General features: G+C 28.4%; 1 protein-coding gene across 1 annotated transcript; it reads left to right on the top strand.

Annotated features, from left to right (window-relative positions):
- Positions 1-264: 264 nt before the first annotated feature.
- LOC112795225 (F-box/FBD/LRR-repeat protein At4g26340-like) lies at positions 265-1,732 on the top strand. The gene is made up of 2 exons (XM_025837165.3): positions 265-1,022; positions 1,118-1,732. The coding sequence occupies exons 1-2, from the start codon at positions 306-308 to the stop codon at positions 1,403-1,405; spliced, it is 1,005 nt and encodes a 334-aa protein (XP_025692950.3). The 5' UTR covers positions 265-305; the 3' UTR covers positions 1,406-1,732.
- Positions 1,733-14,789: the final 13,057 nt, after the last annotated feature.

Here is a 14,789-nt window from a genome sequence, read left to right as displayed (position 1 = left end):
TTTATTATTAAAAATTTTATTAATATTTTTTTAAAAAAAATTAACCTATCAAAAATATAAATATTTAAAATTTATTTATCACTTTACTTGTTTGTTTATTTCAATTAAATTTTTATAACGAACCAACAAAAAATAAAATTGAGTCCAAATTTAATTAAATCCGGTCCCATCCAACCGACCATTAACACCATAATGGCCTGGTGGGAATTCCCAGGGACAATATCAGTCCCCTCTTTATATGCCTAAGAAACAAGTCAAGTTTGCTAAACCACAATCTATTTTTTGATCTCTCACTGAATCCAACAATGGCACTAGCCATATCAGGAGTTGATAGAATTAGTGCATTACCGGATGCGATTCTTGTTCACATTCTTTCTTTTCTGGAATCTAGAATGGTTGCAGCAACAAGCATTCTCTCGAGCAGGTGGAGGGATCTGTGGCACACAGTTCCCACAGTTGACCTCGATGACGCACTCTTCTCGGATGAGGAAGAACTCTTTGTTCGCTTCGCGTACGCAGTTATACTCTCGCGAGATGTAAGGCAACCCATTCTCAATTTCCGCTTCAAATCTGAGTATTCTTTAAGCGCTCAATGTGATGTAGAATTGTGGCTTAACACTGCCATACAGCATAAAGTTGAGAGGATTGAGCTGTCACCGTCCATTAATTCTGAGATAAAGTTGCCGATTAGAATTCTGACATGTGCAACCCTTGTTGTTCTCAAATTGGCAAACTTAACAGTGGACGGTATTTCAACAGTACACTTACCGGCTCTTCAAATTTTGTATATGGATGGGGTTGAATTTGAAAAACGGGAATATGTTGATATGATTCTCTCAGGATGCCCAAATATTGAGGACTTGCAAATCGAATCTCTCTATTTGTATCTAAACTTCAGACCTCTTGCCGTCACTTTCGGCAATCTAATTCACATGCAGTTCTCTGTGTATTATTGTAGATGGTGGTTGCTACTTGGACTACTCAACTCCTGTCCCTTGCTTCAAATTCTTGAAATGAGAAAGGTTGGTGGAGAGTAGTAAAGATTTTTGTTTTCCCTTCTATTTTTTTCTTGTATTGGAAATTATTTTATTGTTTGTGATGCTTTGATTGCTTGCAGGAGAAGAAGAAGATATTGGCAAGTTTGTCGGATCGACTAAGTCGGCATTACCCGAAAATCGTTCCCGGATGCCTTTCATCGCACCTAAGAGTCTGCAGCCTACAGAATTTTCATGGTGCTGATGTTGATATTCAATTTGCAATATATATTATGCAGAATGCAAGTGTGTTAAAGAAAATGACCATATGCTGCTCAAGGTACTCAAGTGAAGGACATAGGCTCGAAATTTTAAAAAAGATATCCAAAGTTCCTAGTATCTCTAGGATTTGTGAACTCGTGTTTGAATGATATGTATAGTCTCTTTCTTTTTAGAGGCAAGAACTCAACACAGCAAAGTAAAACATAGTACTAGATTAAAAAAAAAAAAAGAGACAAAATACTCAAAAAAAAAAAAAAGAGACAAAATACTCAAACAAGACTTACTCAACTCTTGCAAAGCCTAACTATAACTCCTAGCCACTGTATAGTCTCTCCAGTTTGTTAGTGTTTTATTTATTTTATTCTTTCTACCTGTGTTGCTGTTTGTTTTGGAAGACACATATAATTAGTGTGGATTAAATGTCATGCTTGTTTCTAATTTTTATTCTAGTTGATGAATGGCTAAATATTTATATAATTATATAATATGTAGTTATTTGGGTAGAAGCTTGTAAATTGTGGACGGGGAAACGTGAAAATTTGTACGGGAGAAATTAAGCTAAATTTATCAATTATTAAATATTAATAATTAAATTGAAGATTTAAATTGAATTATAGGGCTCATTCTTAAACGCTCCTTGCTAAGTATGGAGTGCTGCACACCTTGTGAATTCGTTAAATCTAAACTCTTCATTTATTATATTTTATTTGAATGGTCTAGATTTAAAAAGGTAACCTGTTAATCAGGTTAATCAATTTTTACAAGTTTTAGAATTTTTTTATAAGTCTCAGATATTGGGCTGAAGTTCAAATAAAAAAATAGTATATAAATATTAAAAATAACATGTCCGTAAAAAAAATTATTGGACTTTAGAATTAAAATAAATAATACATAAAAAATAAGTTAAAAATTCATGTACTAAATCTAAAAAAAAATTTAATTAATATTAAAATTTAAATAAATTTTCTTTTGTGTGAAATAAAATTATAATATTGAATATAAAGACAATGATAAAAAATTGTGTTATATATATATTTTATGTATATAATATTAAAATTTAAATAAATTTTGTTTTATATGAAATAAAATTATAATATTAAATATAAATATAATTATAAAAATTTTTGTGTTATATATATATATATATATATATATATATATATATAATTTTATTTTGTCAGAAACAAAATTAAAACATTAAATATGAATAGAATAATAAAAGATTTTATATTATATTAATTTAATTAAAAAAATCATATATATAACATAAAAAGCAAACAAACATATAATAATTTTATTTTGTGCAAAACAAAAATTTATATAATTTTTTATTAACAATTTTTTTATTGAAATATGTCATTTTACTATATTTATAATATATTATTTGGGATAATTATATTATTTTAGTTAATAAATATTATTTAAAAAAATATTTAAAATTTATTATTTTGTATTAAGAATATTATTAAAAATATATTGTTAGTTTTTCTTAAAATAATACTTTCTTTTCTTTGGTTCAAATACTATGACAATAAAAATTTTTTACGTAACTGTGTCTACTCAATAAATATTATATTCATTTATTTTTATATAGTATGTAAAATAAATAATTAATGTTTAAAAAAGTTAATAAAAAAAGTATTCATTTTTTTACCAACTTTTAGCTGAATATAGAGACTATGTCATTTGAATTATAACTCGTTGACAAAGAAAAAATACTCTTAATTATATTTAAATAGAATAATTATTTATTAGGCTCATTCTTATACAAATAAAATTTTTTCTTAATTTTATATCTGTAATATTTTATACCAATTAGCTTCAAAATTTAATTATTTTTTGAATAAATTAATAAAAAATAATACAAATAATTGTTTAAATAAAATTATATTTTAATTTTTTATTCTATTACGTACAAGTTGAGGATAATTTGAAATAAAAGATAATGGACTTGTTAACTGTCATGTATTTTGTGCTTTGACTGCGTCATCATCTGAGAATCATGGCGCCTTTATGGAGACCGGTTTTTCTACGGAATCAGTTTGGAGTTAGCCAACTAGCAGCAGCGACGCGTCTTCGTTTTCTATGGCAGCAATTTTTTTGGCTTTGAAGGTCCATTTATGGTAGAAGTGGAATGGAGTGGGTTCAAGAGCGTCAAAATCTGTGGCTAGACAAAACAATAGTAAAAACACCTGCTAGTAAACAAAACAGTAAAAATACTTGAAGACATCACATCAACAATAACAGAGTAACGGAAGAATTTGATTAAATTTTTCTGAATATTTTTTTGATATAAAGATAGTCTCCTCTGTTAAACGAGCGAATTAGTTTTTTTTGTTAGTGTCGGTTTGTTTGTTCACCCCATAACAAAAAAAATAATAACAATAATAAATAAATTTAATTTACCTGATCACTTTTGATAGTAGGTTACTAGCTTTCGCCAAATTATAGTTACTAGATTATTAGAAAATTATAGAAGTTTTAATATGATATAAGAGCAAAAACGTTATAAAAATTGTATAATTTGACAAATTGAAATTAGTTAAATTACAAAAAATTAGTAAAAGTCTGTAGTTAGAGGTTATCATAATTACGTTGATAATTATGTTGATATAGGTATCGAGTAGTAAAACAAGTTGTCAACTTGTTATGGCAGAATTTTATAGAGATATTAGTTAAAGGAAAATGACTATATTCAAATTTATAAATAGGTATCATAGTTAGTAGTAGTATCATTAAAATAAAATTTGTGAGTAATATAGTTATATAGAATTATATTACGTTGAGGGTTTTAACTTTTAAGTTCTTCTGCTGCCTCGTGTACTTCAAATAAAATGTCGTCTTGACCCAGTTTCTCCATCTTCAGCGCCTACCTTCTTTCTTCAGCTCACTTTGGAAAACTTGCCTCTTCTCAGGTGGAGCCTGCTGGCAATTCATACCCTACCCGCGGGTATCCAACCCGATCCAATTCGTTTGGATAGGGTACGGTCGGGTATGGTTGCGAGTAGGGTAGGGTATGGGTTTATGGTGTATCTTACTCTACCTGCATTTCAAATATAACACATATTTTATAAAAATTAGGTATATAGTGAAGAAAGGAGAATTGAACCCACAACCTCTCTTATGTAATAACTTACAATAAGTGAACAATTACTAAACTAGTTAGTTAATTTAGTAATTTAGAGCATTAGTTTGTTATTTTTTATGTTATTAATATGTATAAAATTTGAAATGATTAAACTTTATATTTACTTTGAAAAAATTTGATATTTCTGCGGGTAGAGTATAGTAGGGTAGGATTTAGAACTTTAGGATGAAGGTAGGGTTAGGGTTGAGAGATTCTCAACCCGCGAGTATGGTAGGGTAGAGTTTTAATAGAATTTTCAACCCGCGAATAGAATTAGGGTAGGGTCCAAATCCTACCCTACCCTACCCATTGCCAGCCCTACTAATAATCGAAAAGAAATCTTAATGACTATTAGAATAATTAGCATATCGTATTTATTATTTTGATTTGTCTACCATCTATAAATCACTGCTTGTTTGCTAAATTATTATTATTATTATTATTATTATTATTATTATTATTATTATTAATTTTCTAGTTTTTTGTAAATCTGTCAAAAATTTACTCTTTCAACATCTAGATTTAAGTCAATAACTTGTTTTACGTTTTTTTATATTTAAATTTTTTATATTTTTATTATAAAAAATAACTAAAATATCTCTATTATATATATTAATTTTAAAAATTTTAAATCAGATGGCATAAAAAGAAAAGAATGGTTAGAATTTAGAGTTTTTAAAAATTAATATATATAAAATAAAAATATTTTATTTATTTTTAATAATAGGGATATTGTAGTTTATTTTTTATAAAAAATATTAATTTAGATTGATTAAAAATTTGATTTACCAATTTTTTTAGTTAAATCGATTTGTCCGGTCTAATTTTAACAAAAATAATATGATTTATTCGATTATATCCGTTAAATTTTAGTTGCTAAAAATATTTTAAAAAAATATGTTTTAGGTGTTTTTATGTGAGTGACTCTCTTATTTAAATACATTACAAAAATATTATATACCCTTTTTTATTTTATATTAAAAACTGAAACATTTTTTCTATTAAATCCCATCTTATAATAAAAAAAGGTAAAATATATTTTTTGTCCCTAAAATTTGGTAAAAATTTTAAAAATACCTCTAAATTTTATTTTGTTTCAATTTTGTCTCAAAAGTTTTCGATTTACATCAAATATATTTCGACGGCTAAATTTTCAAAAAATTTAAGACCGATCTAACAATAATATATGAAAATTATACTTGATTTGCTTGTGTTGAGGATTATTTTTTATGAAATTGTTGTTAAATTAGTCTTAAAGTTTTTAAAAAAATTAGCCGTAAATAGTAATTCGAACTGGGCTGGTTTGAATTACATAGGTCTCGGCTATATAAGGAGTTCGAATCAGCCTCATTCGAATCACTTTTCCATTCTCATACCCCACCAAATCTCAGAGAAAACGACCCAGATTCGATCCGACAAAGACTCGAACAGAATACTCAGCCGATGGGGGACGATCCGGAAAGGCTATATCGGTTGGACGGAGTTGCTTATATAGTCGGGGTCATCAACGACGAGGTTAGTAGATAGAAAACTTTGTGCTAGCGGTTTTTCTGAGTTAGTGGTTTTGCATGCGATTTTAGTGGCGGTTTATCCTAGTGGTTTATTTGAGAGGTTTTGCATGCAGTTTAGTTGGTTGTTTAGTTGGTGGTTTATGTTAGTGGTTTTTGTTAGTGGTTTTCCTTAGTGGTTTTGTATGCGGTTTTGTTGATGGTTTATGTTGGCGATTTATTTTGGTGGTATTGGAAGTGGTTTATTATGTGATTTTGTGTGCGGTTTATGATAGTGGTTTTCGTAAGTGGATTTGTATGCGATTTATGTTAGCGGTTCAAGGATGTGGTTTTGTTGGCGGTTTAGGTTAGGAGTTTTTAGTAGTGATTTTGTTAGTACTTTTGTATGCGGTTTTGTTGATGATTTATTTCGGCGGTTTATTTTGGTGGTATTGGAAGTGGTTGACCATGTGCTTTTGTAAGCGGTTTATGATAGTGGTTTTGCATGTGTTTTTCATAAGTGGATTTCTATGTGGTTTATGTTAGCGGTTTAAGCATGTGATTTTGCAACTGGTTTGTTATATTGGTTTTGCATGTAGATTCTGTTAGTGATTTTCATTAGTAGTTTCTGGTGTTGGTTATTTTTGTCACTGGTTTTCTAAGTGGTTCTAATAATGCGGTGCATGTAAATAAGCTTGAGACTCGTCCAACTGTCCACCAACTCGAACAGGGCTCGTCCTAAGGACTGCAACAGTACCAGGCATCGTCAACTGGACTCCTAACACTCACCTAGGGAGCTCGTTGTACGACTCATCCCAGCCACCATAGATGAGGACAACAGCCTTCTGCTTCGCCAACCAGATCCTTCTGTACGTCAGCCTAAACCCAAAGTGTGCGGCCGTGGCATTTAGGAGCACCTTGATGCTGACGGATGCATCAGCCCTAACCATTGGCATAATGAATGCCGATATCACATGATAATCCAAACTCCTGTGGTCGCTGGAGATGGAGGTGGCGAGACACGTATGCGGTCCATTGTACCGTTTGACCTCCCAAAGGCCCTTGCGCTGTCGGAGACTCAGCCGAATCAACCATGTGCACCCATTCCCGAACTCAGAACACTTGCCCACATATCGGCGATAGTCAGACTCTACTACCTTGTACTGTACCCCTCGGTGGATGCTGTAAGTCTTCACACTTAACTGGGCCTTATCTTTATCCTGAAATTGCTGACCAACCTGGAACTCTGTCAGACCCGTAGTCCCTTCCGCATCTCTAGCGCCAAATCCAGCAGGCTGCCCAGGAACCCCTTCCTGCCTCATGGCATCCAAGTCCAAAGAGGAAAAATGTGGTGGGTACTGCCGTGTGCCAGAGCCAGAACCACCTCCCGCCCCAGCAGGCTCACTTGCTCCAATATCATCGCCACTGTCATCAGCAATCATATCCGGCTCGACGTCATCGTCATCTGGATCATCCAACAATCCATCTCCAACTCCAGGCGGTGAAGCACACTGTAAAGAGGTCGGCAGAAATTCCCCTGTTCCGACCTCGTCGCCTACACTGCCTTTGAGATCAACAGCGAACAGAGGGGAGGCGACAGGCTGGACGAGTGGCTCGTACGCAGGGATGGAGGAAGAAGCAACGGCAGGTCTGGAGCTAAAATTGGCTGCCGTGGCTAAAGTGGTGGTATTCCGGTTCGAACCCCCGAGCTGGATACCACATCAACCAACTTTGCCAACAGTTCTGGTGTCCTCACTTCTGGAAACTACCGGCGATAATGAAACATGACCTGCAAGTCCTCATCATTCCCGATCGTGAAATAATCATACTTCATGGTTTCCTGGAGCACTGTGATTGGAATGCGATAGAAAAACTTCTTAACCCGTTTCACACCTTCCAGACAAAGTTTCAGCAGTACAGAGCTAACAAGGTCATCATAGCTCGTCGTAGGCCTTACGATAATATAGAGAGGATCCTTATCAGTGAACTTCACACTGGAACGAGTTTTCCTCTTAATCGATCCTCTGTGGTGAACCAACACTACAAAACTCTCCTCACTAGCCATCTTACCCCCTCTAATAAGAGCAACTCACGTTTACACCATATATATACAGGTCTGGTCCTCACTAATTCGAACCAGCCTAGTTCGAAATACGATTTGTGTAATTCAAATTAACTCACTTCGAATTACGTTGAGTGACGTGCATGGAGGTAATTCAAACCAACTTGGTTCGAATTACTTTGGGAAGCTTGCACCTATGTAATTCGAACTCATCTAGTTCGAATTATGTATGCTTGTAGTTCGAACCAAGGTGGTTCGAATTACTGTGCATTTCATTCTGGTACAATTTGAGTTTAGTAGGTTCAAATTGCATAGAGATGTGCTTTGGTTGATTGATGAAGCAATTTTCAAGTTGGCTGATTCACGTAAATTATGACTTCCCTTGACTTATTTCTGTTTTTTGCCCTTTTAAAACTTTTTCCAAATTCTAAAAACAAAAAGTATACTTTAGCCTAAAAAAAACTCTTCTTTGTGTCCTCTTGATTTTTTCAATCAAACCCCATCTAGTTCAATATGTATCTTCTTCACTTTACATTCTTACTCTTTCTTTTATCTTTTTAACACTTTATTTTCTTTACTCCACCTTCATACTCTTCTTTCATCTTCTTCACCCTTTCATCTTCTTTACTCTTGCTTCTCCAGTTACGACACCAATAAGCATGAAAAGGAGGCAAATTTCTGGGACGACGAAGCCAATGTGACACAGACGACAACCAATAGTAGGAAGTTGTCATGACAATAAAGTAAATATTGATTTTTTACATTTCTTTAAAATTTTTGTTGATTCTAAAAGGGTAATTTTTTGTGTTTAGAGTTTGTTGATTCTTGAATAGGGTTTGAATTACTGAAATTTTGTTTCAATTGATAGCTAACCCTACAATAAGAAAAAGAGGAAGGAGAAGAGAAAGAAGAAATGACACTAAATTGGATGAGCTTCTCTTTTTTTTTTGTTGGTTGGGCAGCTGCAGAATGAAGGAGAAGATGAAGCTAAGGCTTTGATAAAGAAAGAACAAGATCTGGTATTTGCAAACTATATTAGGGATAAAGAAGGAAAAAAATCATTAAAATAATTTTCAAATTCTGTATTTCTATATATTCGAAGTGAAGATTGATACAAAAATTTAATTAAAAGTTATGTATAAAGATGTGTATTTTATTCTTATCTCTTAAACCAAACATACAAAATATAGTATTGTGTTTTGGAGGCCACTTTGATAAAGACGCCTAAAATGTCTTTTTTTAAAGATGTTTTCATATTGTGTTTTAATTGGTTTCTGTATAATTTATTCGGTGTTCCTCATCACATATTATTAAATTCCTCAAAAGATTTTCTTTCCAGAAACAATAAAAAACATTTAATTTGGACTAAAACAAAAAAGGTATTAAATTAACTATTAGATTTTTTTAAAAGATTATTTTCATAAAAAAATATATCACATTCATCAAAATATATATATATATATATATATATATATATATATATATATATATATATATATATATATATATATATATATATAACAAGCTCTTAAAATTTTTATAAATAAAAAATAATTAATTTATATTCGTACAATATATAAAATAATTATTATATTATATATTAAGATTCACTAATTTAAATTTTCTTTTTATTTTTAGAATAAGCATTAGAAATAAATAAAATTTTTATAACTAAATGTAGTGTAACAAAATATATATAATATTAATTAGTTCTTAAAAAATTCTAAAAAAATAGTTTCTTTCATTTTAGTAAAATAACTATTTATTAAAGTAGACAAATTAATTATTTTCTTCTCATATACAATTTTTTTAAGACATGAAAGTAATTAATTAGGACATTGGTTAAGATAATTAAAGTCACAATTTTATTAAATTTTTAATTTAAAGAAAAATCCTAGTTAATTTTGGTATAAAATTTCGAATTTGAAAACATTGATAAAAATTATGTTGAATTTTGATTTATTTGATTCTCATTTAAATTAATCACTACAGAAGTTAAAGTTCTGTTTTGAAGTTATATTCGAGCTTTAATCTGATTTTTAAAGTTTCAATTTACTAAGTTCGATTTTTTAACTTAGGTATTCGTGACTCATATTGGGATTTTAAGTGTTTAGCTGAAAAGAAAAAGGTAAAAAAATTTCAATTGTCACATCAAACAGTCGCTAGAATGTATAATGTAACAGTCGTTAGTCCATCTCAGCATGTCGTTAACGATTTTGTGAGATAGTGACAAAAATAAGATCAGGAACCAATGTGAGTCATAACTATTAAGTTGGGAGACTAAATTGAGTAAATCGAAATTTTTGAAATTAGATTGAAACATAGTTGTTAGAACCGAACCAGTGGTTGAACCTATCAAGCTACTGGTTCACTGGTTTATTGGTTCAACTGATAAATCACTGGTTGAACTGATAAAATTGGTCTCACGTAAATATAAAATATAAAATAGTTAAAAACTTAAAATTAAAATTTGAAATACATATCTTCACTAATATTTTATGAAGAATCAAATCTCAACTTCTAAAAATAACTAATATAAAAAAATCATAAAATTTTAATGCTACAATAGTATCTTATTTTGACACAATAAAAAAATAATTAATTCACAAAGCCTATCATCTAACTATAATATAAGTAGATTTTAACACTAACATCAAAACAAATAACCTTAATTACAATACTAGCAATAAAATAGATCAAGTAAATTAATAAATTTTTAGTGAAATTTATATTTATATTAATAATGGTATATAATTAAAATATAATTAATTTTAAAAATAGAAAAATAAAAATTAAATTAAATTAGATATTTATGTATACTATATAATTAGTATTTGTCAAATATAACAATTAGAAGTTTAATGACTAAGTGGCAAGCAAAGGTTGTTTTTGCTCCAAGGTTCTTGGTTCGAGACCTTGTGGAGACATTTTAAAAAAATTTTCAAGCAGACCAGTTCGGTTAGACCGGTTTGCACCGGTTCTTACCGGTTTACACCGGTTTTATTCCTTAAACGGTCCAAGGAGTAAACCAAGCCTAGTTTTCCGGTCGAACCAGTCAATCCAGTTCGGTTTTTACAACTATGGATTCAAATACGAATATAATTTCAGAGACCAATAAGTATTATCTCTTTGTTGACAATTAAGTTATTTTAATGATAATTAAGATCTAATAATGGTTTTTAATAAAAGAAGCATTCTTTTGCAACAATGAACCTATAGTAGTAGTTAGGGGTGTTCATATATTTGATCATATCCATATAAATCCACAATATTTATCCATATCTGATCTGTAATTTGAGGATATGATCTGATTTGTAAGATGATCGGATTGGATCGAATCGGATCCACACTCTAATCATATAGAAGTAAATATGTTTACAAAAGTAAACAAACAAATTTATTGACTTTTTTTATAAAAATAAAATTTTTTAATATTTTTTATTTTATGGATATATTTGATATCTGATCCAAACATAAAAAGTGCGAATATCGAATTTGATCTAATGAGTTTAGTGCAAATTGGATCAAAATTTCAGCTATATCCCATCTGTAAACACTCCTAGCAATAATAACTAAAAATTATAATGATTATATTTTTAACTAAGAGGAAGTGCCAAAAAAAAAAGTACTAAATACAAGAATATTTAATCAAATATTAAAAAAAATTTTACTTTAAAACAGTTGGACTTATATATATATATATATATATATATATATATATATATATATATATATAATCACCCGTGCCATGCACGTAAGAAGATTGAAATTATAATTTTAAATTATTTTTTTTGAAAGCACGTAAGAAGATTGAAATTATAATTTTAAATTATTTTTTTTAAAATTAATTCAAATTATAATAATTTGATTAATAAAAAAGTAACATATTATGCATTTTTTTTAATTCGGTGTTAATTGGATTAATTCTAAAATAGTTATTAATCGGTTTTAATAATGTACTTTTTTCAATAAATCACACATGTATACTGAATGTGATCATAAATAATATAGTAATAATAGTTAAATCCACCAACAAATATATTAGCTATATTATCACACTATTAAACAAATTAAATATAAAGACTATTAACACTTATAAATTTATAAAATCGTACTTTCTTTGATTCGTGCGAGGGTTTACTTGTCAAATAAATTTAAAATATAAACAAAAAATATTTATAAGATGGACCTAGCATCACTTGAAAGAATCATGGAAAATAATCAACTTATCTTATCGTCCATGAGAACCATTTCTACATAAGTCGTCTTGTTCTTGTCAAATTTGTATGGGACTTTCCATAACCTTATAATTCTTGCCTTTATTTTTCAAACTTTTTCATTACATAATCTACCGTACCATAGGTAACACTGTTGATAGAATCGTAATTAGTAGCCCTTAGGTATGAAAAATAATAAACAGAAGAAAATTTATGTCCGAGGGAAGAATTTTTTAAATGATAAATTAAATAATTGTAACAATTCACTATTACTCCTTCTCTCTCTATATATATATACACTAATTATACACGGTAATAATTAGCAAATATCTTCAATGGAGATACTTACTACAGTTAGGTGAAATTTATTTCATTATATTTTATTAATCTTTATGATTAATTCAATAGAGATACTTACTCAATATATATGTTATCTACATTAATTATATGCCAATATTTTTAGAAAAGAGCTAAAAGAGGAGATATATAAATATATATAATATCATTGCTATATAGGAAGTAGGGCTGTCAAACGGTCTAGTCCGGTCCATTTAGGCCCAACCCATTAAGCCAGTGGGTTAAATGGGCTGGCCCGTTTAAGCCCACTTTATTCGTAGGCCAGAATTTTAATTTCTAGCCCGGACCGTTTATGGTCAGTCCAATGGGTTAAACGGGTCAGCCCGTTTATCATTTAATTTTATTTTTTGAAAAATATTTTGACAAAAAATATCACTTTTAGGTCAAAAATCTTTAAAAATAATATTTTTTTAGCTGATAGGTCTGATTTTCAGGTCGAATCGAGAGAAATATCAACTAAAAGTACTGATTTTTTTGAAAAAAATGTAAAAAAAAAATAAATGGGCCACCCATTTAGCACACAGGCTAGCTCGAAATTTAAACGGGTTTAATTTTAGAGGTAAAGTCCGTCCATTTAAATGGGTAAACGGATTGGTCTGATGAGTTTAGCCAATTTTAACGGTTCTAATAGGAGGCATACATAAATTGATACATTTTTTTATTATATTATACAACTTAAAATTGTAGTATCATGTTATTATTAATTCGAGATACTTGCTATAATTATATCAAATTTAATTATGACTCTAAATAAATAAAATATATAACATTCAATATTATTTTTTCTTTTTACATTCAATATTTACTGTAAATATAAAAAGTAAGATAATTAATGAAAAAATATGAACAGAAAATAAAATATATTAATTAAAATTCAATTTGTTATCTAATTAATCTTGTGTCCATACGATAAAACTTTATAAAAATGTTATGAATCACAAACATTTTTTATTCTACATAAAAAAAACACTATACGAAACTTTTAGTCGTACAAAAATAATTATAAGAATTAATTATTGATGTTGATATTAATCACAATTAATTATTGATATCCTATTTTTTTTAAATATATTTTACCTTTTTAAAATATAATGCATGTACCATGTAGACCTTTTATTATTATTATTATTATTATTATTATTATTATTATTATTATTATTATTATTATCCACTAATTGATATCAAATTAAATAGGTCACTATTAATATGTGCATCAACTATCTTCTAATAAAATTATTATACTTAAATGCAGATTAGAACTATATCAATTGATATAATTAGAATGATTAAAAATATCGATAATTGATACGTAGTTTAATAACGCATTGAATATTGATTATAATTAATTAATTTATATAAATTATGATAAATTGTGAGATTTGAATGGCTAATCAAATTAATTAATTGATATAATTAATTAATTATAATTGATTTGCTTTGACGAATTAAATGAAATAGATTTGGAAACACCTCAAGAGCATGTCACATCAGTTCCATTATTAAATACAAAAATTCTATTTTTATATAATAGAATAGAATAGAATAGAATAGAATAGAATAGATAGATAATAAAGATATTTTCTTAAATTAGTGTAATTATACATTATTCATTAAATATTTATTATAATATTGTAATATAATTATAATAAAAATATTTTTATAAAATAAATTTATTTAGAGAAATATAAATTGGTTATTAATGGCCAGTGCCATTATCATATAATTATCATATTATATTATTATTATCATTATTATTATCAATATAATTAAAATGATCAAAAATATTTTCGATTGATAATTAATAAGTAGTTTAATAATGTATTAAATATTGATTTCATATAACTATAATAAAGATATTTTCTTAAATTAGTATAATTATGTATTATTGCTTAAATGCTAATTATAGTATAATTATAATAAATATTTTTATAAAATAAACTTAGAAGAGAAAATAGTGTATTAATTTTGGCGGAAAATAGATTCACGAGGAATCGACACCTCACTTTCATTAGTTGGAAGAAAACCCAATTTTAGTATATTAAGTATATATATATATATATATATATATATATATATATATATATATATATATATATATATAATTACAAACGGTATGAATTTTTAATGCAGATACTAATTGCTACTAATAGAAAAAAATTATATAAATAGAAATTATTCAATCAATTTCGTATGACAAAACAATGGTTAACAAAAAGTATAGAATCTTTTTTTGACATACGTATTATGCCATACGTATAAATTATACGGGTTATTTTATAACTT

The sequence above is a fragment of the Arachis hypogaea genome, chromosome 4, assembly GCF_003086295.3.
Source record: "Arachis hypogaea cultivar Tifrunner chromosome 4, arahy.Tifrunner.gnm2.J5K5, whole genome shotgun sequence".
NCBI classification, from domain to species: Eukaryota; Viridiplantae; Streptophyta; class Magnoliopsida; order Fabales; family Fabaceae; genus Arachis; species Arachis hypogaea.
This window is presented reverse-complemented; position numbering and strand designations above follow the sequence as displayed.

What these genes read in the sequence shown, in the direction of transcription:
- LOC112795225 (XM_025837165.3), top strand. Translation starts at nt 306, where the DNA reads ATGGCACTAGCCATATCAGGAGTTGATAGAATTAGTGCATTACCGGAT. An exon ending in AAATTCTTGAAATGAGAAAG is followed by an intron (nt 1,023 to 1,117) that starts GTTGGTGGAGAG and finishes GATTGCTTGCAG; the next exon opens with GAGAAGAAGAAGATATTGGC.